Source organism: Cryptomeria japonica, chromosome 10 (genome assembly GCF_030272615.1).
Source record: "Cryptomeria japonica chromosome 10, Sugi_1.0, whole genome shotgun sequence".
Lineage (NCBI taxonomy): Eukaryota > Viridiplantae > Streptophyta > Pinopsida > Cupressales > Cupressaceae > Cryptomeria > Cryptomeria japonica.
The window spans coordinates 735,400,641-735,426,977 of NC_081414.1; the positions used below are offsets into that span (position 1 = coordinate 735,400,641).

The 26,337-nt window shown below is 37.7% G+C and overlaps 1 protein-coding gene across 1 annotated transcript in view; it reads right to left on the reverse strand.

Annotated features, from left to right (window-relative positions):
* Nucleotides 1-3,673: 3,673 nt before the first annotated feature.
* Nucleotides 3,674-26,337, reverse strand: part of LOC131032241 (uncharacterized) — a 65,105-nt gene continuing 42,441 nt past the window's right edge. Inside the window, exons 7-8 of the mRNA XM_057963192.1 lie at nucleotides 4,648-4,772; nucleotides 3,674-4,368 (exon numbers count right to left, since the gene is read on the reverse strand). Of these exons, the coding sequence (XP_057819175.1) occupies nucleotides 4,204-4,368; nucleotides 4,648-4,772 (290 nt within the window). The 3' untranslated portion in view covers nucleotides 3,674-4,203. The remainder of the gene's footprint in view (nucleotides 4,369-4,647; nucleotides 4,773-26,337) is intronic.

Here is a 26,337-nt window from a genome sequence, read left to right on the forward strand (position 1 = left end):
CCTCATGGAATGCCATGATACTGGGATCTGTGCAAACGAGATTTGCTAAGGAGGCCTTGAAACTTTACAACAAATAAAATTGGCAAGTACAAAGCCAGACTCCGCCACCTTTGCTAGCATCCTTCCAGCCTGTGCCAAAATGGGCATATTAAAATAGGGTATGGCTATCCATCAGAGTGTAATTGAATGTGGATATCAATCATATGTATTAGTTATAAATGCCCTAATAGACATGCATGCAAAATGTAGATGCATACACAAGGCACGTGCATCGTTTGACAAAATGCCTAAAAGAGATATTTATATCATGCAATGGAATAATTGCAGGATACGCACAAAATGGTTGTGTTGAAAAGTCCTTCCAAAATTTTGAGCGAATGCAATTGGCAGGTGTAAGACCAGTCTCCCCAACCTTCTCCAGTATCCTTCCATCCCGTGCAAAATGGATGCCTTAGAACTAGGAATGGATATCCATAAACCATAATCCAATGTGGACTTTCATCAGATGTCATCCTTGCAAATACCCTAGTAGACATACGTAAAATGTGGAAGCATGCAAAAGGTGCTTAAATTGTTTGACAAAATGCCTCAAAAAGAAGCAATCCCATGGAATGCAGTGATTTCAAGATGTTTACAAAATGGATTCTTTGGAAACACCTTAGAATTTTGTAAGCAATTGGCAGGTGTAAAGATAGACACTTCAACTTTTGTCACTGTGCTCCCATCCCGTGCCAAAAATGGGAGCTTTAGAACAAGGTATAGACATCCATCAAAGCATAAATGGAAGTCGATTTTTCTTGGAAGTTATTGTGGCAAATTGCAAGTCCCTTGGTGGACATGTATGCAAAATGCGAAAACATAGAAAAGGCATGTGAACTGTTAACCAAATTCCTCAAAAAGATTAGGTCTGATGGACTACAATGATTGCAGGCTATGCACTGAATGGTTTCGTTGAAAAGGCCCTAGGAACTTTTAAGCAAATGCAATTGGCAGGCATAAAGCTAAACTCCTCCCAACCTGTGCCAAAATGGGAGCTTTAGAACAAAGCATGAACATCCATCAAAGCATAATAGAAAATGGAATTTCATCAGATGCAGGGCCCTGGTATTTTTAATATACATATAATAATTTATCTATATCAAATATATAATTAAATGTCCTCATATTTAATTAAATCAATTTGTACATTTATTACTGGTAGATGAGGATTGTAAGTGCTTCAATGACATGAAATAAATGATGGTATAAACTACAATATCATTTGACCTCAAAATTACCCTATCTTTCATGTACAGTTTCTTTAAAGAATGTTGTTTAGAATTAACAATTTTCTTCCAAAGTATGAATGTGTTTTAATCAAACAAGATATAGAAAAAATATTTAATAAGTTTGAATTCCTTGAAAAAATATGGTCCTACTATTGGTTAGATAGGATATATTAATATGGGACACCAATTCTATATTCAATCAAAAATCAATGTTCAACATGTCAACAGGCATGACATCCAAGATTGCTACAATGACACACTTTTAATGTTGTAATAATTATGCCCTTTTGACAAAAAGGAGTGTGCAAGATTAGTGCAATTGAATCATAGATGAACCTCAAAGAAGAATTTGAGATATATTTTATACTCAAACAAAATAGATTCCAATGACCTGCAATGCACACGGTCCAAGTAATCATATCTTCAATCATATGGAAGGAATTTTAATAAATGCCCACTTACATAATTGTTTCCTTATATTGTAAAAAAGCTACAGTATACAATGAAGAATCCTAGGGGACTTATTAAGAGGATCTCAACTACTGATTTATGTTTCCTATGCCATATTATAAATTATTATCTCTCTTTCTTGAATTTATACCTTCCAATAAATTAATTGATGTATAGCTTGCTATTGGCGTACCCATTACACCTCCTTTTTGGTGCAAGTACTAGTTATGGTATGCTTATCTACCAAGTTTATTAATGTGCTAGCTAGTTTCTTACCCATCTTTAGTGGTTAAGCTCATATATTTGTTATCACTTCAGTACAAACTTTGTGGGCCATTCGTTCGGCAGTGCCATCCTCTGGAACTTCAAGTCAACGACCTCCGCATCAACTGCTAAGCCACTACAATTTGAAGCCATTAAATAGATAAAACTACTGTACGACAAATACAACCAAAACGTTTTTGAAAAACACCATTTAACAAAAGCTAGCGAAAATCCCATAAAATCAAAAGAATAAACCAAAAACATCAAGACTGAACCAAGCTTAGCTTCACTGCCAGAGAAGTCCTATTATTAAACTTTTTCACGGCCAAACATGGCAAGTCTTTTTTTTTTCTTATTTTGAAGGGTTTTTGATTTTCCGCTAAGGCAGTCTTGGTTTCACCAAATAAAGTGCATGTCAGAATTACATTAAAAACGTTAAAATTTAGGAATATGAACAAGTTCCACATACATTGTAAGATAAATCCCCGAGGGTCGTGAAGAATATAATGTGAGAAATCTTGGATCATGTTCAATTTAAAATTCTGTTCGAATATCTGAGCTTTGAAATACCTGGCTGGATACTTCACTGATCCTTCTCAAAAGGCAATTTAGTTCCCACGTTCTATAATTGGTTTATCCCAAATTGCATGCCATTTCTAAATGCATCTCATTGAACACTGCCAATAAAAATCTCATGTCACTTGTCAGTTTTCTTTACGTTCTGCTTCATCGAGGATCAAACCCAGCCCTTACTGTGCCTTATGACTCTATAGGGTTGTAGAGCAATTGATGAGAAAGCTGTTGCTTTCTCATCAATTGCTCTTCAACCCATAGTAGCTTTCTCATCAATTGCTCTTCAACCCTATAGAGTCATAAGCATATGTCACAGTTTTGATACTCCGTAAGTCTTGGGAAACCTTGAAACGTCCAAAGCCTACTGGGCCCTGCATATCAGAGTGACTTAAAAAATCTGCACTCAAAGATGCTCATTAAAAAAAAGGAGCACAAAATTCAGAAAAATGCACATCCCTCACTCTGACCATATATCTTCTTTTCAGCATTTATGCGAGTAGAACATGATTTAGAACATGAACTGAGTTTTTGTGCCGCCAAGTGATCATAGTCATCTTATGGGTTATTTTGACTAAATAAAATTTTCCACTTGTTTTGGCTTAAGCCTTGCCAGGTTTTTACCCTTTTTTCACTCTGTCAAATCCCAAGCCCAAAATGTACCTCCAACAGTGTTTATCAACACCAAAGTTTGCACAAATCAAACTAGTATAACAAAAAACTCGGTAGCTTCAAATTGGACTATTATTTACCTTCTTTTCAAGTCTATATATTTTCTTAATCTCTAAGCTACATCATGCCTCTACAACTATCTGCCCGCTTATATCATAGAAGATGTATCAGAAAACAACAATTTGGATAATCTTCACAATTGAAAATTTGATGCTCCAACTAAACAGTAAAAATCTCATTGTGTCCAGTAATGTCCACATTACAAGATGAAACTCAAATATTTTTTATCACACATTTCATGTGCTGTAGCCTCCCATAATTAAGGCTGACTTAAAAGCCAGAGAGGATCTGTCTTGCTCCTGGATAGTGTTTCCTGCAATGAACTATCCACTGTTCCTAAATTTTCATTTGGGACCCTTTTCTACATATTAATTATCAACTAGCACTCCTCATAAGGAAAATAAAATTTGCTCATAGTCGGAAACTCTTAAATTTAACAAATTTGAGATGGAGAAGGTTCAATTAAAAATTGTATTTTCCAGGGACACAACCCCAATCAGCAAGAGAGAGATTCTCAGTAACATCTTGCAAGATAGCTTATGCTATCAAATAGCTGTAGAGGTGTCTTGCATAAAAATTATCCTTTAATAAGGATTTAAGAATTGAATGTTTAGTAAAAATCTTTTGTATGATGTCTCCTACAAAATAATCATCCAGAGACAAACTGATTCTGGGAATATAAACACAGCTGATGCAACAAGCGGTTTGTTATATACATGGTTGACCCTTGAAGTTGAATTCCATACCTATCAAGCATAATAAGACATTTATATTGAAGGAGTGCTTTACTAATAGGAATTAAAAAATTTACAGCATTTCCAAAAATTTATCTTACAACCTCCATCTTCTCAGTTATGTACATTTATGGAAGATGTTATGTACTGTTATCACCGCCAACCAGAGTAGAAAATGGCAGATACTACCATGGTTCAGAACTTGAACCCCATTGATGCTTGCCAATAGAAGGCCTGCTCCAACCTTCCTCCATCAGAATAAGCTTTAGACGTGCCATGAACTTCTCTACTGCAGTGTTCTCTTGATCTTCAAATGGATTAGAAGATGAAACTGTTGTTTGGGAAGTGTTCTGCATTTGCCAGTAATCACACGTATGAATGTCAAGTTTAATTTAATGTGAAGAAATATCAGAATATGTACAATAAGTGCAGAATTTTTGGGAAAGCCTTATTTTGGATGTGATGAAGAGAAATCCTACACTGTTGATTTATTTTTAATCGTTGCTTCTCTCACCATTCCTTAACCTTTTAAATTTCATTTAAATTATTAAGATAATAAATTGAAGGCAACCAACAGTTTGACCAGCCCAGAATTCTCTAAAGAATGAATTCATTATGAATAAAAGTACCTTAGACCTGCAGTACAGCTTTAGGTATTCAAATGATTGCTCATACAGACCACAATGGTAGAGGAGGATACTGTAGTCCCTTAATTCTTTGGCATCTACTCCCAATAGAACAAGTCGTTCACAAGCTGCCCATAAAGAAATTTCATTCAAATTTCCTTTTCCAGTGAAGATTTAGCATATTATAGGCAAAATCCAAAATGTATAAAAACCGCAAGTTTATTTTCACCTACATGCTACAAATTACACACTTTACTGTCATCAAAATAAGTATTAAATCATCGCTGAACCAACAGTGAAAATACAAACCCATTAAGAAGATCCCCACGGACCAACCATCAGTGCAGAATCAGAAAATTAAATTGGCCGATCTTGATCAGAAGCTCAACACTTCGCAAATCAAATGAGGAAAAATAACAAGCTTCTCATGGGATAAAAAGGATGTATTTTTTTACTCAATATATTACTTGAATATCAAGAGCCAATAAAAATAGCAGTATCACATTTTTAACACTAATACTCTAGTCCCATTGATTTCAAAAAAGAGTTTGGTTTCATTTGTTCCCAATCTATTAGGCAATATGTGCTAAATGAACACTCATTAATCAAAGATTCAGAAGGTAGCATTCATTAGCAACCCATCTATGGTGTCAACTGTCAAACAACAACTCTGCTCAAATTCATTCATAGCCTACAGGAAAGAATATGTTTCACTGAGTGGCATCTCTCTTCTCAATGTTGACTTTAAATGAGCACTTTAATTTAGTGGTAACAGAAACAGAACATGCACAATAAACGAATAAACCAGATACATGACTCCTCATTCCTGATCGGGACAGAAATGGCCCAAATGCTCCCTTAGCCAGCTAGTATTGAAATATCTTGTCAAAATACAATCAACAATTGCAGTCCTGATATGGTTTAGGCCACTTTTGTACACAGGACAGAACACTACTTGCAAGTTACATCATTTCTATAGGCATAAGGAAATCCCTGGTATATAAAGATTAGAGAGAATAGAAAGTATCTAGATAGATTAAACCAAATGAGTATTCATCAGTAGTAAATCTTTTCACATGTAAGAGATGCTGTCAATGAATCCTATACCAATGAATGTCGATTGATTCAATATCCAGCTATAATTCTACTGCACTGGAATATCATGCATTGACTATTTACGAGTATTAAAGTTTGTACAAATGGCTATAGTCATAATTGTTAGTGATGCACAATACTAGAGGTGCTAAAATGACACTAATAGGCAGAGGTAGATCTTCAACCTCAAGCTCTAATCAGGTGAGAACAATGTAATCCAGAGATGCTATAAAAGAGAAACCATTGAAGACAATCACGTTGAGCTTCAAACCCCACATGATAACTTTCCAAAATGTACTTAGAACACTTATGTTGATATAAATTTGAATGTGTTGGTCTAGATGTGAGTATCTATGACTTGCTTATGTGCATTATCAACATTGACAAGCATCAAACTTGACAAAATAGTAGATATTATTCCAATAAGGTTGATCCTAGAAAAAAAATGGCTAAACCTAGATGCTAACATCAACTCCTATAAGTCATTATATTCTTGTTCAAGTTCTAACATGTTCCACTTTTTGTTATGAAACTGTGTGTTGAAATGTGATAGCTAGATCGGATTATGTTGATTAAATTTTAATGTTGCCTAAGTGGCAATTAAAATTTAATGTATATTGTAATAACAACAATATCATGAGCAATTACTTGTAAAGTATTGGGCTGGGCCCAATTAGAGAAAATAATGTAACTTGTAGTTCAATTATAATCCCAAATTTGGGTGCCAATGTAAAGGAATAAAATATGAAATCAAGTCGGCCAAATAGGTTAGCCAACTTGGGAAAGAAGATGATTGAATCATGTATATAACAAGACTCAATCTACACATTCAAATATAAGCATTCCATCATTAGCGAATATTTGCTCTGCTATCCGTGGTCTTCTACTAGCAAATTTGTCATCCTAATTAATGCGAATCTGTTCTTGTGGCTGGGCGAATTAGTGTGGAATCTGAGCTGTGAATCTACCTTATATTTGGGCGAACTATTGATCATTCTGAGCTCCATTCCAGACCCAAATCTGATCACCCTTGTGGAGCAGATTTGTGCAAATTATGGGCGACTATGCTAGGTGATATTGAGTTGTCTAACTCACTAATTTAGAGTAGCAATCATCCTCTTCTGTGTTGCTGAAACCCTACTTGTGGGATCAGCGAATTAGGGCCTGCACATCAGTGATTTAGATTGGGCAAACCTCTGCCCTAGGTTGGTGACTTAATCAGATAAGTGATCTGATCTTCATTGTACTTGTAATTTGCTCATGATTAAAGGATTTTGATCTGGATTTGATGCAGGGTTTTTCCTCCAAGAGGGAGGTTTTCCTAGGGTATTCTTGGTGTCTTGTCTCTTTTATGTGATTGCTTTGTGTTATTTCTAAGTTATATCTAAATCTGATCACTAAAATTAACATGGTATCAGAGCTTGGTTCATAAATAGTTGTGATCAGATTTATCATTTTTCAGTCTAACCTATTGTTCAAAGTTCAGTTTTTATGGCTTCTTATCTTAGGACTGAAGATAGGTTGGAAGGTTCTGTCAACTACACTTCTTGGAAGGTCAGAATAATGGTGGCCTTGAATGACCTTGCTGAATATGTCAGTAAGGATGTTGCTGAACCTAGTGGCGAAGAAGAAAAGGAAGCTTGGAAGAAGGACTACCAAGCATGAAGGATAATAATAGACTCCGTCAAAGATCATATTGTGTCAAGCATCTCCAAAATGAAGACTACAAAAGAATTGTTTAGCACTTTGGAAAAGATGTATGTGATCAACAACACCAGTCATATACTATCATTAAGGCAGCAGCTTAATCACATCAAATTAGAGAAGGAAGAACCTGTAGCTGCTTACTTCATGAGGATCTCTGAGCTAAAGCATCAACTCTCTATAGTTGGAAAGACTGTTGAAGATAGTGACCTAACTATGATGGCTCTAAATGGTCTTCCTCCATCATGGGAACCTTTTGTTCAAGGAATCAGTGCAAGAGTTGAGCTTCCTCAATTTGATCGATTGAGGGGAGATTGAATTCAAGAAGAATCACGCTTGGCTGCTAAAGGAAAAATCAGAAGCCCTCGTGACAATGTTCATCATGTCCTCTCAACTAAGGAGGAAGGTGGCCATTGGAAGAAGAATATCTTCAAGAGAAATAGAGATTTCAGACCCTCTACTCCTGATTCAAGGAAGAAGTCAAGGGACTTGTCTCACATCCGATTTTTCCAATGTAACAAGTTTGGTCACTTTGCAAAGGACTGTCAATCTCAGCTCAAGAAAGGAGAAGCAAACCTAAATGAAGTCTCAGAACAACAATATAATGAAGATTTCCTCTTTGTCTCAGCCTTGTCAAGCAATATTCAGTCAGATAGTAACACGCGGTTGATTGACGGTGGTGCATCTAGACACATCACAGGCTATCGAGAACATCTCTTAGATTTGGTGGAGAACGAGTCCAACCTTCATATCACTATTGGTGACAATGCTCGTTATGCAGTAGAAGGTTTTGGCTCTACTTCATTAAAATTAGATTCTGGTATTTCCCTTCATCTCGGTAATGTTTTGTTTGTACCTGGAATAAAAAGGAATCTAATCTCTATATCTGCTCTAGAAGATAAAGGTTATCAAGTTGTATTTTCTAAAGGAAGAGTTCTTGCATGGCCTAAAGAGTCCAACCTCAAATCAACTCATGCCATCGGGATTAGATGTGAAAGCCTATACAAGCTTTCAACTCTCACTTTCAATTAAGGATATAGTTGATAGATTTTTTAAACTATGCTATGGGTCCATTTCGTAAGTAAGAGTAAATCAACAAGTTTTGTGAATTTATCACTTAGATAGGGATTAAGAGGGAGTTACATATTCCCCATAATCCTTAGTGAATGCATTATATTTAGTAAAGCTTAAACATATTGTTGTTTTCTAACCATTGATATTGAAATCTGATTTACATCTCTAGTGTTGGATTTGAGAGAGTATGGCTAAACATTTGAATTCAAATTAGTTCTGAATTTATAATTGCTATATGATTATTACAAGGATGTTCTTGATCATGATTCTATGTTTTATGATAGAACTAATATGTGTTCCTTGTTTCTTTGGAATATACTTTGGCTAAGAGGGAGTTTTCAGCTCCTATGATACATTGTGTATATCATCCACCATCTACAGAGTGCAAGGTGGTAGTTTCTTTGAGGTATAATACCTCTTCCACCCTCTACGGAGTGCAAGGTGGGACCACCCTCTGTGGAGTGCAAGGTGGTAGTTTCTTTGAGGTATAATACCTCTTCCACCCTCTGCGGAGTGTAAGGTGGGTCCATCCTTTGTAGGTGTGCATGATGGATATCATGGAAGGAATCCATGACCGTATTCTTTGAATCCATCCTCTGTGGATGTGTATGATGGATATCTATGGTTGTATCTCAGATCCATCCTTTGTGGATGTGCATGATGGATATCATGAAAGAAGTTCATGATGTGTATTTATATATATATTTGTGTATTCATTTCTTGCAGGTGTGCATAATGAAAGTTTTTGGATCCATCCTCCGTAGAAGTGCATGATGGAGCATGGTCATGATGTGACTCAATTTTTTATAGAATCCTCTCTAGCTAAGAGGGAGTGTTGAAATGTGATAGCTAGATCGGATTATGTTGATTAAATTTTTATGTTGCGTAAGTGGCAATTAAAATTTAATGTATATTGTAATAACAACAATATCATGAGCAATTACTTGTAAAGTATTGGGCTGGGCCCAATTAGAGAAAATAATGTAACTTGTAGTTCAATTATAATCCCAAATTTGGGTGCCAATGTAAAGGAACAAAATATGAAATCAAGTCGGCCAAATAGGTCAGCCGACTTGGGAAAGAAGATGATTGAATCTTGTATATAACAAGACTCAATCTACACATTCAAATATAAGCATTCCATCATCAGCGAATATTTTCTCTGCTATCCGTGGTCTTCTAGTAGCAAATTTGTCATCCTAATTAATGCGAATCTGTTCTTGTGGCTGGGCGAATTAGTGTGGAGTCCGAGCTGTGAATCTACCTTATATCTGGGCGAACTATTGATCATTCTGAGCTCCATTCCAGACCCAAATCTGATCACCCGTGTGGAGCAGACTTGTGCAAATTATGGGCGACTATGCTGGGCGATATTGAGTTGTCTAACTCACTAATTTAGAGCAGCAATCATCCTCTTCTGTGGTGCCGAAACCCTACTTGTGGGATCAGCGAATTAGAGCCTGCACATCAGTGATTTAGATTGGGCAAACCTCTGCCCAAGGTTGGTGACTTAATCAGATAAGTGATCCGATCTTCATTGTACTTGTAATTTGCTCATGATTAAAGGATTTTGAGCTGGACTTGAAGCTGGGTTTTTCCTCCAAGAGGGAGGTTTTCCCAGGGTATTCTTGGTGTCTTGTCCGTTTTGTGTGATTGCTTTGTGTTATTTCTAAGTTATATCTAAATCTGATCACTAAAATTAACACTGTGGAGGAAACAAAGCCTCTTAGGGGATGCACAAATAATCGTACATCTTTTGGCTTGGAGTCTAATGTCTGAGGGGAACTATCCCTAAATCTGTTGGGGACTCACACTTATTCCCATCCCTTAACACATATTGTGGGGCCTTTCTGGCAAAACACATAATAAGTATCCATGTTTTTTGTAGTAAATAAGAAGTTTTAGTGTCAACATTTTAGATCAGACTTTGTGTTGAAATTGGGAGCTTTGAATAGATTTGTTTATGATTCATTTGGGGATCCAAAGATCCTTTAAATAGGTAAAATATATAGACAGTTGGGTCTCTATGTTATCTCTACATGACAGATGCTTAGGGATTGTGATGAATAGAGTTTACAATTTCCAACACTCCCCAATAAACTTTATCACAAAAACAAATAACTTATCAGCTACCCATCTACAAGTGAAGAACATTTAACTCTAATGCCTTCTCAAAAATATACAAACTTATCTCTACTCAAAGGCTTGGTGAAGTGCAAAGACCCTTATTGATTTCTCTGTGTGCATGTAATGTTTGCTTGCTTGATTTGCAAATTTTCTCAGGAAGGATGCATAAGCATTTGACAAAATACCACATATATTGAAATACATATGACAATGCTAACTATTGCAAATTGAAATATAGCTGTTCACATATACAATTTCTGCATAAACTTCTGATTTTCAATGCTTACAAATAACAGATATTTTAATACAAAAAATCAGAGTTCAGTAACAATCTCTGACCTCATATAATTTTCCTGTTACAAAGAGGCTATGATCAGGTGGCTAAAACAAAATTTCCCAAAAGCTGTTCTAAGATTCTTCAAGTCCACCTCAAAATGGTTTTCAGCACCCCATAAAATAAATACTGAGATATTTATGAATGACCGTGTCCTCCTTGACCAAGCACAGAAAGAGAAGTAAGGTGGTGATGGCAACTTAGAAACATCAGCAATAGGTCCTGTTGAAGTGTATTTTGTACACAATCATACACAGAATAAAATACCCAAAGGCATCTTATCCTCTCTTGAATAAAGTCGCTAACTGCTGAAGATTCGTAAGAAGGATCAGTTAGGATGACTCCAATGTTCTTTTTGGTAGGGTCTCTACGTGTGGATAAGCACCAGTGGTCGTTGTGATTGCTGTGTCATCAAGGGGCCTTACGTTGCCAAAGATTTTGCTAAACGAAACAAGCTTTTTCAAAAAATAACAAAAGGATAGGGTTTGCAAGAGGTCTAATCTAGTCTAACCCTAAGAATGACTTAATGTGGACAAGGCTTGGTGAGATTCTACCAACTTCAATTTCGCCATAAATTAACAACTCAATTGAAATTGATGCGATCTTCTAAGGTAACAAATGATTTTCAATACATCAAAGATCAAAGACACTACCACGAAGGTACATATCCAAGATACAACAACGATTGAAGGTTTAAGTGATTCAAGTATATCCAGTCGACCACGCAAGGCATTCCTACAATCAGCAAGAAGCTAGTGGTTTGGAAAGCGAATCCTACCAAAGATCAAGTCCAACACTTTATCATTCGAATTAACACACTACTTTGATTGAGAATGATTCGAGAAAATCGAACAACCATGAAGATAACCAAGAGAATTGTAACAAAACACCATAACTTCAATATTTCATTGATCTCAAAGCCATCATATACAACAATTGTTTGAATTCTTTCTTCAAAGCTCAATCTTGCTACAAAAATAACTTATTTCTAAACTCTAATTTCTCTAATACATCAATAATTTCTAGCTCTCTGATATCTAATTCCTAATCTTCTAATTTCTAATCTTCTAATGACAAAATGAAATGAAATGAGGGTATAAATAGCATCCTCAATTACAATGAATGGTCCAGATCAAAAGCAGATCAACGGTCAAGATCATGACACCTAAACCCTAATTAGGGTTTGTTACAAATAGCCTCCTTTTTACTGAACAATATTAAATGCATAGCCAAATATTAAATTTGGCACAAAAATCTAGGAGACATAGACCAATGACAATTAAGATGCCATGTCATCTATAACAACCTTTCATCTAGAATCTTATTCCCTTTCCAATGCTCCTTTTTAGCATATGCAATGAATCTTGATACAATTCCTTCGATCTCAGCAATTGGAATCTCGGGAAGATTCTTCATTCTTTCTTCTAAGTGGATGCCCTGATCAAATGCCTCGAGAAGAGCAGCGTCCCATTCAGGTTCGAGTTCCTTAGTCTTTTCAATCAGGAGCATGGTAGCAAACATCTGGTCATGGTAGCAAACATCTGGTCCTGTTGCTCATCTGTGATATTAGCGTCCTTGCAAAAGATGACCTTGATTCTATCCTCCAATTCCTGCAAATCCACATCTGTCTCAACTTCGATCCTCCTGCCAAGAATGGTACGAAGTACCTCAAATACTCTGTCCTGGATCGGGTTGATCACCTCCTCAACATGGCCACATCTAGTACTAATGTCCTCAAAGAGCACCTCCTTCATCTGGAGTAAGGTTGACCACTGAAGTAAACTGTGAGGTCCTCCATCCATGATCTTTTCCTGCGCTAAGACCTTCCTAGATGTCTGTCTGATTACTCGCAAGACAGGAATGATAACATCTTTGGTATGAGCAAAAGCAGCTACTATTATCATCAAGTTGTGGATGATCTCAAGAACCTGGATAGCCCTATGAATAGTCTTCATCATCCTTGTTGCAAATTCTACGACAACTGTATGAGATTTGTCCATCCAAGTACTCATACGCTGGACCATACTCCTGAATCTCTCTGCCTCATTAATTGATTGAAGGGGAAGTGCCTGCACAGGTGATCTTGCTGGATCCTGACATCCCAAAGGCTCATTGAGATGGCTAAAATATGTTCTCCATGCACCGACCTCTCTCTCAAGCTTTCTATTCTTCTCCATTTCTTCTCTAAGCTTGTCTTTCAAGGCCTCAAATGAATCGGTGGCATCGTCCATCGTCTGTTCGGCTGTGGATGGACCTAGCTCAAATGTCTCTATATCATATTCCTCTGCTAGGATCTCCCCTTCATACTTGTCCACTGCCGGTGTAGCTATCTGTAATTTTCTGGATCCAGTCTCATCTCTAATCATCTTGGACATCTTGGTAGCCTTCCTCTTCTCTGTCACTTCCTGAGAACATCCAACAAGGCTCTCCAAATCAATTATATTGTCTTCGTCTTCGATCACAATCACCTTCGTTAATCTTTCCTTCAACCAATCTGGGATGGCAGATCTTGTCTCTTTAACTTGTATCTCCTTATGCAATGTTTCTTCTTCTCTGGGAGGAGATGTTACCTCGTCATTGTTCTTGTCTTCATGTAACTCATAATCTTGGAGAGATCCACTTGGTGACCCTTGAGGTCCCTGTCCTTCTTTATCATTCTGTACCATTGACTCCATGGACTCTTCCACTTCAAGTGTCCTCTTCTCTAGTCGAGAAGATGTGCCGGATGAACGATCTCAGTTGGCCCCTTGCTTCTTCTTGGAAGATTCTCTCTTTTCAGGTCTTTCTTTCCTCTTCGAACCTCTTGGATGGAGATTGCCTTCACTTGCACTTCGAAGGTTGCCTTCACTTGTATTACTGGGATTGGGATTGCCTTCGCTTACACTAGCTCCACCTTCGACTGGTTTCTCTTCCAAAGTGAAAGTCATAGCTATGCCTTGCTCTCTCAACTTCTGATGCTGCACATCGACCCATCTGCGAGTACAAGACAAGATTGGAGCCATCAAAGCATCTAGATCCACAACTTCGGGCTCATTCCAATCTAACCTTACTGATTTGCTTTCTCGATCATAGGATGACTGGAGATGTCTGCCACTGTCCTGAGCTTGGTCGGCCACTCTATAAATCTTGCATTTCCTGATGAAATCCAAAGGCAATCTAGAATGCATCTTTCTTTTCACTTCAAGATCATCTAAGAGATTCATCATAAAATCTTCTATCTGAAACTCATGCTTAAACTTCCTACCAACTGTCTCTTCTATATATCCATGTGGATCAAAGCTTTCTCTCAAAGCAAAGAATGAAAAAGAATACAAAGCTAACTCCTTCTCTGCGTCATCCATGGCTAAAGCATTAGGACATACCTAAACTGAATTGCCCAATATGATAGGTACAGGAACTCCATTTCCATGTCTGTGTCTGAATGCCTTCGCATATGCTGCCAACTGTCTTGTTACTTCAAGTAACACAATTCTGTCTGTCGGATATCTCGGCAACATGTATGGAGGTGAAGGACATCCATGAACTCTGATATAAGTAAAATTCGGAAATTGGATAAACCAAGCACCGTACCTCTTTACTAGTTCCTACGCATCCTGAGATAATCTGTTGTGAATCCCGCCTTGCAATGTCCTTGTGATGTTCATCGTGAAGGTATCATTAACTAACTTGTAGTTGCTTCCTGGCGGATGATGCAAGTGGACATAAGAATCACAAACTCTGACCTCGTCGGGTCCTCTTCCAATCACTCCTCTGTGAGGTAGTCCTGCGTACTCAAAGCTCCTGATCAAGGCATATATGACGTATGAACTCATGTGGAAGGACTTGGTAGCCTTGAGTCTCCTCAACTGTACGTCCAAGCAATGGCTAATCATCCTAGCCCAATGAATTGTTCCTTTTCCCTGAACTATCACCTGGATAAAGTAGAACATCCACTTCTCAAAGTAGAAGGCCTGAGGGGCTCCTGTGACTCGGTTGAGCATTGTAATCAAATCTCTGTACTCCTCCTAGAAATCGATCCTATGTGGTGTGTTCGGGATCTTGCTCAGGCGAGGACGACTCTTGAGTAACCAGTTCTTGTTAATGATGCTTAGGCAAGCATCTGGATCATCTTCGTACATGGACCTGGCTCCTTCTATGCTCTTATAGACCATATCTCTGTGCTCTGGAAGATGGAAAGCCTCGCTTATAGCCTCTTCTGAAAGATAAGCTAAAGTGTTTCCCTCATTGGACACGATCGTTCTGGACTGAGGATCATAATGACGAGCACACTCGATCATCAACTCATGGCACTGTACTGCTGGAGGGAAGCCGGCTGCCTTAATGATGCCACTTTCAATTATCCTCCGGGCGACAGGTGATGGCTTGCCAATGTAAGGGACCTCTCGAAACTTCTTCGTACTGAAGTTGCCCAAGTTGGTATCTCCAATGTTGCTCCACTTCGACACGATCTTGGTCTCCACTTCTTCAATCTTTTGATCTTCCTTCATGAGAGCTGGACGACTGGTGGATGCTCCCGCCTTCGGGGTCGCCATACCTACATAACATTTCATAATAAGTAACAGATTTCGCAATGTATAACTAGATTAGATTAATTTTAGGAAACTTCATGATAAGTCCTTGAGTTATCATTTCCTAAAAACGATTGAGCTATTGAAATTCAAAATTTCAAAATTCACAATTCAAGGCCATGACGATCAAAATTCAAAATTAAAACAAGGGATCTTGCCATACCTTATTTGAGAGCTAACTCTAAAATGCAAAATAAAGAGAATCGCCGAGGCAAAAATCGATGCTTGAAGCTTTTCCACGCGATCTTCTTCAAACAAACGTCCACCTTAGCAATTTTGCCACCTTTGGAGGGGGGTCTTCAACGTAGTCCTTGGCAAGTTCGCTCAACTCAAACTCGCACTCCTTTGGATGATGTTCGCACCTAGCTTGAAATGGAAATTCGCTCCACTTGAACACAAATCGCACTTCTCCTTTAATGATAATTTCGCACCACTTCCTTTGCTAAATTCGCACCTTGATTCGCACTTCTCCAAAATCGCATATGAATGAAGGTTTAAATGATAATTTGAAAATGAAATAAACCACCCTCCCTTTATAGGCACTTACCCCCTCCATTACCTTAGGCCGACTTGGTAAAAATGAGATAATTAAAAGCAATTTTAATAAAAACCAATGGCCGACTTTGCAAATAAAAGAATTTAAATCAAGCGCTCAATTTGATTTTATTCAAAATAATAATTTAATTAATTAAATGCCTTCGTTTTTTATTAGTTCGATTTTTTAAATAGGCAAAATTAATTAATAAATATCCATGCGCAATTTTTAAATGCTATTAGTTGAATATTCAAATTTATCGATTTTTTTAGCATTTAATAAAAATTCAAAAAATGTTTTAGCGCCAAAATTTGAAGTTGAGAAATACGAACCATATCGCTTTGGTCCCTGGGAGAGGGACAGGAGCGAATTGTCATTTTAGCCTTGATTCTCGCCTTTGACGTTCAAAATCTCCATCTCCACATTGAAACTGGCATTTTTGCTAGGGATCTCGAGCTTGAGTGACTTGATTTCGTAGACGAATGCCTCCTAAGGTTGATATCGCCCTGGTCCCTTGGTGAGGGACAGGAGCGAACTTCTATTTTTAGCTCAAATTTGTGACCTTTTGACGTTCACTTTTTGCTTGTCACCTTCCAAATGACGTTTTTAACCTTATGCAACTTTGTTTTGATGTGATCTTTGGAAGAAAATGAGTGATGTAGTTAATATCGCCCTGGTCCCTGGCTGAGGGACAGGAGCGATTTTTGGTATCCTGGGCTCATCTTTGTTTCCATCAATTTGCAATTGCCTTCACAATGTAAAACGATGTCCTTTGATCCCTTTTGAACATACGAAATGTGATAATCATTCAAAACTTAAGCCTCCATAAAAATTTCGCTCTGGTCCCTGACTGAGGGACAGGAGCGATCTTGGACATATAGTGTAAATCTTTCATCATATTAACTTGTAATTATCTTCAAGGCTCAAAATGATGTTTTTTACTCCTTTTCGAACATTTGAAATGTGAGTGGCAACTTGAATTTGGACACATTTGAACATTTCGCTCTGGTCCCTTGGAGAGGGACAAGAGCGAACTTGGGCATTTAGTGCACACCCTTCATCTTTGGCAGTCTTTGATACTTCATCCTTCGTCGAGACACCTCAAAACGTCCTTGCCACCTTACACCCTGACTTGGAGTGACTTGAACTTGAGTGGAAGGCAATATAAACAATATTTCGCCCTGGTCCCAAGCTGAGGGACAAGGGCGAACTTGCATTTTCAAGCTCAATCACACTTTGCTAACCTCCAAAATTATCTTCAATGGACTCGTAGTGCCCCATTTCATTCATCCTTGGCCTGGAGTTCGTTCTAACTTGGTGGGAAATTCGTCTACGGCAAAAATCGCTCTGGTCCCTGACTGAGGGACAGGAGCGCCTAGGCCAACATGGAGTTCATCAGGCGTCTTGCAATCTTCAATTTGTCTTCAACCGGTTCATTACACCTCCTTTACTTGCTTCAAACTCAAAACTTGCTTGCTTTTTGCCCAAAACATGCCTCATGAGGAATTTCGCTCTGAACCCTGGCTGAGGGACGGGAGCTATCATAAATTTCGCCCTGGTCCCTGACTGAGGGACAGGAGTGATTTAGCTTCTAGGTCCAATTTTCTTCACGAAGGCACTTCCAAATTATATTCAACTGATGAAACATATCTCCTTTGATCTCCTCAAATCATCAAATTGTTCAAATCCTGCAAGGACAAGGCAATGTTTGATTTTGAGCTCTGGTCCTTGACTGAGGGACAGGAGCGATTTTTGCTCCTGGCACATTTCCGTGTTTGTGAAATTCTTCAAATTATATTCAACGGAAAGAACATGCCTCCCTTTATCACTTTCAATCCGAAATTCGTCTTGATCCTGCAGAGACAGTAAAATTTTGAAAAACAAGCTCCGGTCCTTCACTGAGGGATAGGAGCGATTCTGCTTCTACAAGCCAAAATATCAAGATTTCAAAGGTCCAATCACTTCACAAGGCAAAAACAAGTCATTTCCAATGCCCGGGATCAATTATCAAAATTCTCAAAATTTGGTCAAAATTACTCAATCGGACAAAAATCAAAAATCTCATCATCAACACTTAGACAAATTTGGACTTTCATTCAAAATTCTGACTGAAACTAGACCAACTCACTTAGCCTCTGGCGAATTCACTTTATTCAAAAATTGCATCCTACGAGAGGAAGCTCAAAAAACTCTCAAGATTGACTGGACTTTGGCCTGAAAAACGTCAAAATGAAAACCCTAAGGCTTGACCCTAATCCAGACAACTGACATACTAAACCAAAACCCTAAAAAGCGGAGAGAAAGGCGAGCAAAAATGAGCAAAAAGAGGGGGTCCCCATTTTAATGGGGCGATGTGTGAAATGGTCACAACAGGTCCATGTCACCATAAACACTTGCGCCTCCCCTGTTCCTTTATCTTCACAGCTCCTCATAGTCTGGTGGCAAGACTTTGATTTCCCATGACTCTCTTCAGGCTACACATCACTTAAAAAGGACCCATGAATCCTCATAGTGGAGCTGTGATACCCCTTTTACCCAGCAGCTACAGCTTGGCGGAAATAAAGAGAAGCCTCCTCCCCATGCTAGGACTCCACCAGATCACTTGTTCAGCAGTCTCCATTCAACAGCAATCTTCTTCAAATCTATTATTTGTCAACAATCTCAATAAGTTTGACTTGTAGCACAATTATGACTTTGCATTGAATATTGCAATCCAGCCCAAACACTAAATCTTTGATTTTACACAAATGTAAATTCTGAACAAATCCACCTTCAATTTGGCTAGGGAGAAATCACTTCCACGAAACGAAATACCCTTATGGTTTTCGTCCTAGGGTTTAAGTTGAAAACGCAATCCAAACTTAACAAAGAAAATATGAAAGTGACCAAAGGAAATCTAATTTCCTTTCTGCACTCCCTCTTATACTCCACATGTAAAAATTAGAGAACTTTTATTTTTAAATTGTATGAAGTGACCCTTTTTAATATTTAATTCAATTTCTCCCTGAAACAGTGAAAAGTCACTTTAATGCACATGGTCATCTTTTATGTAAAATAATTAATTAAACTAAAGTTGTCCCAAAAAAATAGTAATATAAGACGACTTAAATTTAATTAATTAGAAATATTCCCTCCCCAAGCCCCGAAATTCACCTACAGGAATGAAATAAGCAAGGGGTCCTTCCCGAACAGCTATGTTGAAGAAGGGGACATTGCATAAAGACATCTGCAAGCTGTTCATTGGTTGGTGTATAAACTGACTCAATTTCTTTGTTGACGACATCCTCACGAATGAAGTAATGGCATACTTCAATATGCTTTGTGCAAGTATGGAACAATGGATTCTTGGACATCTTCAACACACTTTGATTATCAAAATCCATAATCATGGGATTAAATTGTGGATGTTGAAAATCCTAAAAAAGTTGTCTTCATATTGCTGCAACAACTGCCTTGTAACCGGCTTCAATGGATGAGAATGCAACATTAGGTTGCTTCTTCACAAAACAATGGCAGATCCAAGATTGAAGTAGTAACCAGAGGTTAATTTCCTAGAGTCTGTGCAACCTGCCCAATCTAAATCTAGAAAAGCACCAAGTTTGAAACCTTCGTTCATGAATAATCCAATCTGAAGATCTGTGTACTGCTCCTTGAACATATCCCAAAATTTGTGAATCGACAGTTGATTCCAACGGCATAAGATATGTCTAAATGAGTAATGGTCAAGTAAATCATATTTCCTTCCAAACTCCTATACAGTGTTCCATTGACTAGTTTACCATCTAGGTCTTCGGCCCACTTATTTCCTATGTCCACTAGTGTTAGTGATGAACCAAGTGAGAATTTCTTTGGTGTACTTCATTTAGAGGAATATTTTTTGCCACACTTCAACTCTAAGAAAGCAATGAAGTAGTCCAAGATCAAACATTTCGAAGTTGGCCTTAATATTTTCTTCACTTCAGATCAAGTTGTCAACATGCAACACCACGAGTAGTTTCTGATTAAAAATCTTAATATACAAATTTGGATCAGCATCAAATTTCTGAAACATGAAATCCCCTTTGACAAAAGTACTTGTCAATTTTTGAATATCAAATTTGTGGAGCTTTTTTCAAACCATATAGTGCCTTTTTTAGGAAACATACCATATGTTCCTCTCTTTTTTAACAAATCTAAGAGGTTGTCACATATACCTCATCTGTCAAATCTTCATTCAAGAATGCACTTTTCGCATCCATTTGTTGGATTTTTCAACTACGCTAGGAAGCAAGTGCTATCAGCATTTTGATTATGATCGTCTTTGTGGCTGGAGCAAAGGTTTCCTCACATCAACACCTTCAATTTGTTTGTAGCCTTTAGCTACCAGTCTTGCTTTGTGCTTGTAAATTGAACAATCAAATTTGAACTTGGTTTTGAACACCCATTTACAATCAGTGGCCACTTTACCTATAGGTAAAGGTACCAACTCCCATTTCTAGTTCCAACAAATTGAATCCATCTCTTGATTTATAGCACTTTGCCATTTTCTTTCTTTTATTGCATCCTCAAAAATACTTGGTTCATGTGTACTTGGAAAAAAATTGTCAACAATGCATAACTGATATATGTTGAGAAACAAGGTGAAGAAAGCATGCAAAGATTACTTGAACTTAGTGTTTGCAAATCTGAAACTTAGAGATTAACCCTGTAAACGTGTGATTCCACAATCAAAATAAGAACGAAAGAACTATAACACCAAAATAACATGGAGAAACCCCTAAGGGAAAAACCTCCACCAGAGAAAGGGAGGCAAATATATTATTAATCCAAGAAGATTATGCAACAATACACTTCTCTTGAAACCTCTGTAGAATCTGACGTCACCTAGATACCTGCACTTCAAAAGGCTGAACAAAACTTGATGAAGACCCTTTCCGAACCACTTGTTATATACACAAAATGAGTCTTTAATGTGATATGAAGCTCATAAGAAAAACCCAATGCTCCCACCTAAAAACCATCATCATGCAGCCCAAAATAGCCACCTATAGATGCTCTTACAGCTGTCATAAAGCATCTCTCATGCATGAGTGCCTACGGACCAAAATAGTAATACTTTGTCATAGATGCTGTCATAGAATCTTATGGCATCTGTCATAATTGTCATAAATGCTCTTACAGCATCTTACATGTGTCCAAACAACCCAAAATGGAAGATTCCAAAGGGGAAGCCCAAGTATTTTGTCCTTTCTCTAAGGTCCAAATATTGAAAGGAACTCTGTATTTACATGAGCTCTTTTACCATTGTTGATAAATCAATATAATCCCTTACGAGTAAATTACAATAACATTAGAGGAATAAATGATACAAGGATTTAAAAGGTTGATGGCACCTAACTCCTAACAATATCATAGTCCTCCAAACTAACAAGCATTCTCCTACCTCTTTCTGATCTCCTTAGAGGAACACTAGATTGTGGAGAGGAAATGAGCTTGAATTTGGCTTATCAATACATTCTCTTTCTTCTATTGATCCAATAATGCTTTTCGATTTGGGCTAAACCTTTGTTGGTGAATATGATGATGTATCATTATCACCTTTCTCTTTTGACAAATCAGCATGGTGAATACTCAGAAGGTGACACTCTTCCTCAAGACTAATGTTTCTAGAGATGTGAATTTTGTTCGCCTTGGGATCATACAATCTAAAGGCTTTACTAGAGTCATCATTTCCAACAAGGATACATTTTGTATCCTTGTCATCAAACTTTCTTCTCCACTTTTGGAATATGTCTATAGGGAATGCTACAAAAGATTCTCAAATGCCTAGATGATTTCCTATCTAGCCATGCTTCTTTCAAAGAGTTGCTTTCCAAGCGTTTAGTCAAACTTCAATCGATCAAATAAGCCAATGTATGAATTGCTTCTCCCCGTTATTTATCTTCAAGGTGACAAACCATGAGAATTGATTTAGCTTTTCCTTTATGTGTCATTTTCATTCTTTCAACTACTAAATTTTGTTGTGCTGTATAAGGAGCTGAGAGTTTCCTCGATTCCCCTTTGTTTGCAAAAGTTGACAAATTTGTCTTAGCTATACTCCCCCCCATCATTTATCTTAGCATTTTTATATCAAACTTAACAATTATAAAAACAAACATATTCTAAGAGCATTTAATCAAGCCAAGTTGCAATCTAAATCCATGTCCAAGGATTCTAACTACTTCTCTTTGCCCATTACCACCCTCTCGTATCAAAGGTCTTTCATAAAAAATCTCCAATATTTTAGTTAACAAAGGCATCAAATGTGCATTCAAACCGGTTGCCCCCCTCCACAACCATATCTTGTCCATCAAAGACCCCATAGACCCCTTCCTAAACTCGAGTCTATAAGATTAGGTGCTTCTATGGCCTTCCTTATATCATAGAAACTACTTCTTCTTTCATTACTAGACTCAAGGAACATGGTGTTGACATCAAACATGATAGTGACACCAAGACAACTCCTATAGAGCACTCCTAATTGAAACATCGTTTTTGTTTAGAATATTCTTAGATCCAGGCTAAGGAGGCTAACCTTTTCAAAAGAAAACTCCTAGAAGCCATCAAAATCAATAACCACCACTTAATCTCAATTGTGATGATGGCTGGAATCTAAGTCTCTCTTGGAAACCTTTGCTTGCTAATCTCAAAACTTAGCCTCCTCCCCCTCCTGATGGTTCTCTGAAAGATCCCCAACCAATTTTGATATATTTTTTTCTGAATTTTAATGCTGCCGGTTTGAGGTTTTAGTAGTTTTCAAGTGGTTTTGATGCATTTTAGGATGCCAATGATGGAACAACCCTTGGAATTGAGTTATACACCAGATATATAATACTTTGAAACTCAATTTGTGGAAATATAAAATTCTGATTTTTATTTTCTGAATTCTGATTTCTAAAACAGCAAGGTAGCAACTTGCTAGAATTAATTTGAAACAAGACAAGATCGCATACCAGGAGTCTGTTGTGACCTTTTTCACACATCACCCCATTGCAAATGGGGACCCTCCCTTTTTCCTACTTTCTAGGGTTTTTGTTAGTGTCCCGTGGCCTTCCGCTTCAGTTTTGCCAAATGTGTCAGCTTTGAACGGTTTGAGTCTTAAGGATTGAAAGTCAATTTTTGCAAACCAATTGATAATAGAGTCTAGATGTCGTCAAAGTGCCCAGAAATGCCAAAGGACGAAGAATGCAATTGATTTGAGCAAATTCGGACAACTTTCTATTTTTGTAAAGTTCTATTTTTTTGCTTTTTCCTATTTTTTAGGAAGTTTCGTTTTTGGCATTTTTGGCTCGATCCCCGGGATGGCTATTTTTAGAAAGTTTTCCCTATTTTTTAGGGATGTCTACTTTTTGCTTTTTCAGAGTGGGGACCTAGGGTTTGTACAAATTTTCAAGTTTTGACCCAAAAAGCTAAGTTCCTACATTTTAGGGGTCATGGCGCTTCGGATGGTTTACTTGAGTATGGATTTCAAATATTATGTTAATCTGGCTAAAATTGAAGAAGTTATCAAATTTTGAAGTTTTCCAAGTATTTCTCTAAGTCTAGCTAATCATGATTGGTGGTGAATGTTATGTTAGGAACTCCAAAAGTCTGCCCTCATGGAAGGGAAGCATGGTCATGACCTTCTCAAAGTCCGCCCTAGGAAGGGTTGCAAAGTTAACATAGAAGTCCGCCCAATCTGCAAGGTGAAGTAAAGTATCATGTTCCTCTTAAAGTCCGCCCATGATGAAAAGGAGATTCTTAAAGTCTGCCATATTCAAGAAGGAGACTCTCAAAGTCCGCCCAAGGTGAGGTATAGATGTTATGAACTCCAAAAAGTCTGCCCAAGGTGCGAGTGCAATGGTACCTCAAGCTTCAAAAAGTCCGCCCTACTCTTGATTGTATTGGAGCATGTTTCAAAAAGTCCGCCCTACTCTTGATTGCACTGGAGCATGTTTCAAAAAGTCCGCCCTCCAAAGTGCACATGTTTGAAAAAGTCCGCCCAAGCAAAGTGGTGTGTGAACATGAAAAAGTCCACCCAAGCAACTCCGCCCATGAAGAAGGTCCAAGGAGGCAAGGAAGTTCGCCCAAGATGATAAGAAGATGGTGCCTAACTCCAAAAAAGTCCGCCTTCCTAAGATCATGGATCAAAGGTCCGCTTTGCAATGAGGTTTATGGTTCCTAAGTACTATGAAGTCCGCCTTATGCTCCTAAGTGTGAAAAATGTTGCCGGGAATAATCATTATGTTATGTTGTCATATTATGTTTATGCTGTCGTCAGTAATAATGAGTTACGACAGTCAGTTAGTTAGTCGTCCCAAAGGGCAGTTGGACGCAACTGTTGGTCGCACCCCTTCGGGTATTATATATTGCATACCGTTCCTTCTTAGTATCATCATGATAGTCGTGTCTGATGTAATGTTATAAGCACTTGATGTACATGGACTGCTGAAATAATACAGAAACTGGTTATTTAATATATTTCCATTATGTTCTGTGCATTTACTTTATGCATTTAATCGTTTAACGTATGAGGCAAACAAAGAACTCCGCCCAAGGTGATTAATGATGGATCACAACCTAAGTAAGGTCCGCTCAAGAAGATAGCATTTGGTGACTAAGTATCTTAAAACTCCACCCAAGAAGTGAGGGAAATAACAAGGTTAAAAGATTCTCAAGTCAAACAAAGTCCGCCTAGGCTGCAAGAAACAAGCTTCCTAAAGTCCGCCCTGCTGCAAATGGTTCTCAAACATCACAAAGTCCGCCATGTGCAAGGAGAAGAGGGAGAGAAACGATGAGGTCCGCCCTTGATTAAGTGAATGGTGCACAACCTTGGTGAAGTCAGCCCAAGAGAATAATCAAGGTGCACATCCCTCACCAAGTCCGCCTAGAGCACATTAAATGGTGCATCAAATCAGTGAAGTCTGCCCAATCTGCAAGGTAATGTGGTGCATGAAATCTGTAAAGTCCGCCCTGCTGCAAGTAAAGCTCACAGAGATAAACAAAGTCTGCCATATGGTTAAGACCTCAAGCATAAGAAGATGGTGCCTAACTCTCAAAAAGTCTGCCCTCCATCAACATTTGATGGTTCCCAACTCTCAAAAAGTCCGCCCTCAAAAGGATCATACATCAAACAAAGTCCACCTAACTATCAAGTATTGAAGTTCGAACAAAGAATCAATTTTAGAAAGTTTTGAGATTTTGAAAAGTTTTCAAAATTCGAAACAGGAAAGGAATGAGTTAGATTCATAGAAACTTTCTTATTGAACTAAACTCAAACTCGATTCAAAATCAGAACTTTCCTAAGGGCTAAACTCAACTGAAAATCAAAAATAGAAACTTTCTCAATGAACTGAAATTGACAAGGAAACAAGATCATTTATCGAATGTCTAAGTTCGATGTATGGGATGAAAATAGAAACAAGATAAGTTCGATCTAGGATGGATGAACTGTGTTTCTAAATGCAGAATTTGAAATTACTTTGGAGTTTATACTTATAATGAATTGGTCATTCATTTCATTCATCTCAAAGGTTCTAACTTGGAGAACAAAATACTTTTGGAGAGAAAGATTTCAAGAGTTTTCAAAAGATTTCAAGGGTCTTAGAGAGTGACTCAAGGCTTTTCAAAGACATTTCAAGAGCAGATTCGAAATTTTCTGAGACAAGATTTCCAGACAAAGCAGCATCCTTTCTCCTCATTTCTTGTCTAGATTTTGAAAGTGACAAGGGTATTCAAGGCAAATTCATAGAGTTTTCAGAGACTTGGTCTGATTTTCACACATTTTCTAGGATTCATATCTGATTTCAACATTCATTTCACAGATTTTGGGACTAAGTTGTTCGTTTTCAGAGTAATCAAAGACAAATTTAACTCCCAAACTTTCAAATCAGAATGAGTTTTCAAGGATTTCTAAGTGTTTGCAGCTTGTTGAAAGATAAAATTGTTGAGGAAGTGGAGAATCAAAGCACACTCTGCCGTCAAACCTTCAAAATTTACACTAAAGTATGGAACCTTAACTTAATTTTCTTTTGGTTTTTGCAGGTTTTGGATGATGGCTGAACGAGATGAATGTCTGAAAAGCTGAACTTTAGATCGCATCAATTCATATTTGTGAGGAGTTATCCAGAGATTTTTACCCTCCTCTCGCACAACATAAATTGGCAGTTGAAGGCGGTGTTGACATGTTTTTATGACTGCGTCTAACACAGAATAAAGTCACCAACGGTCACCTTATTCTCTCTTGATCAAGATTAGTC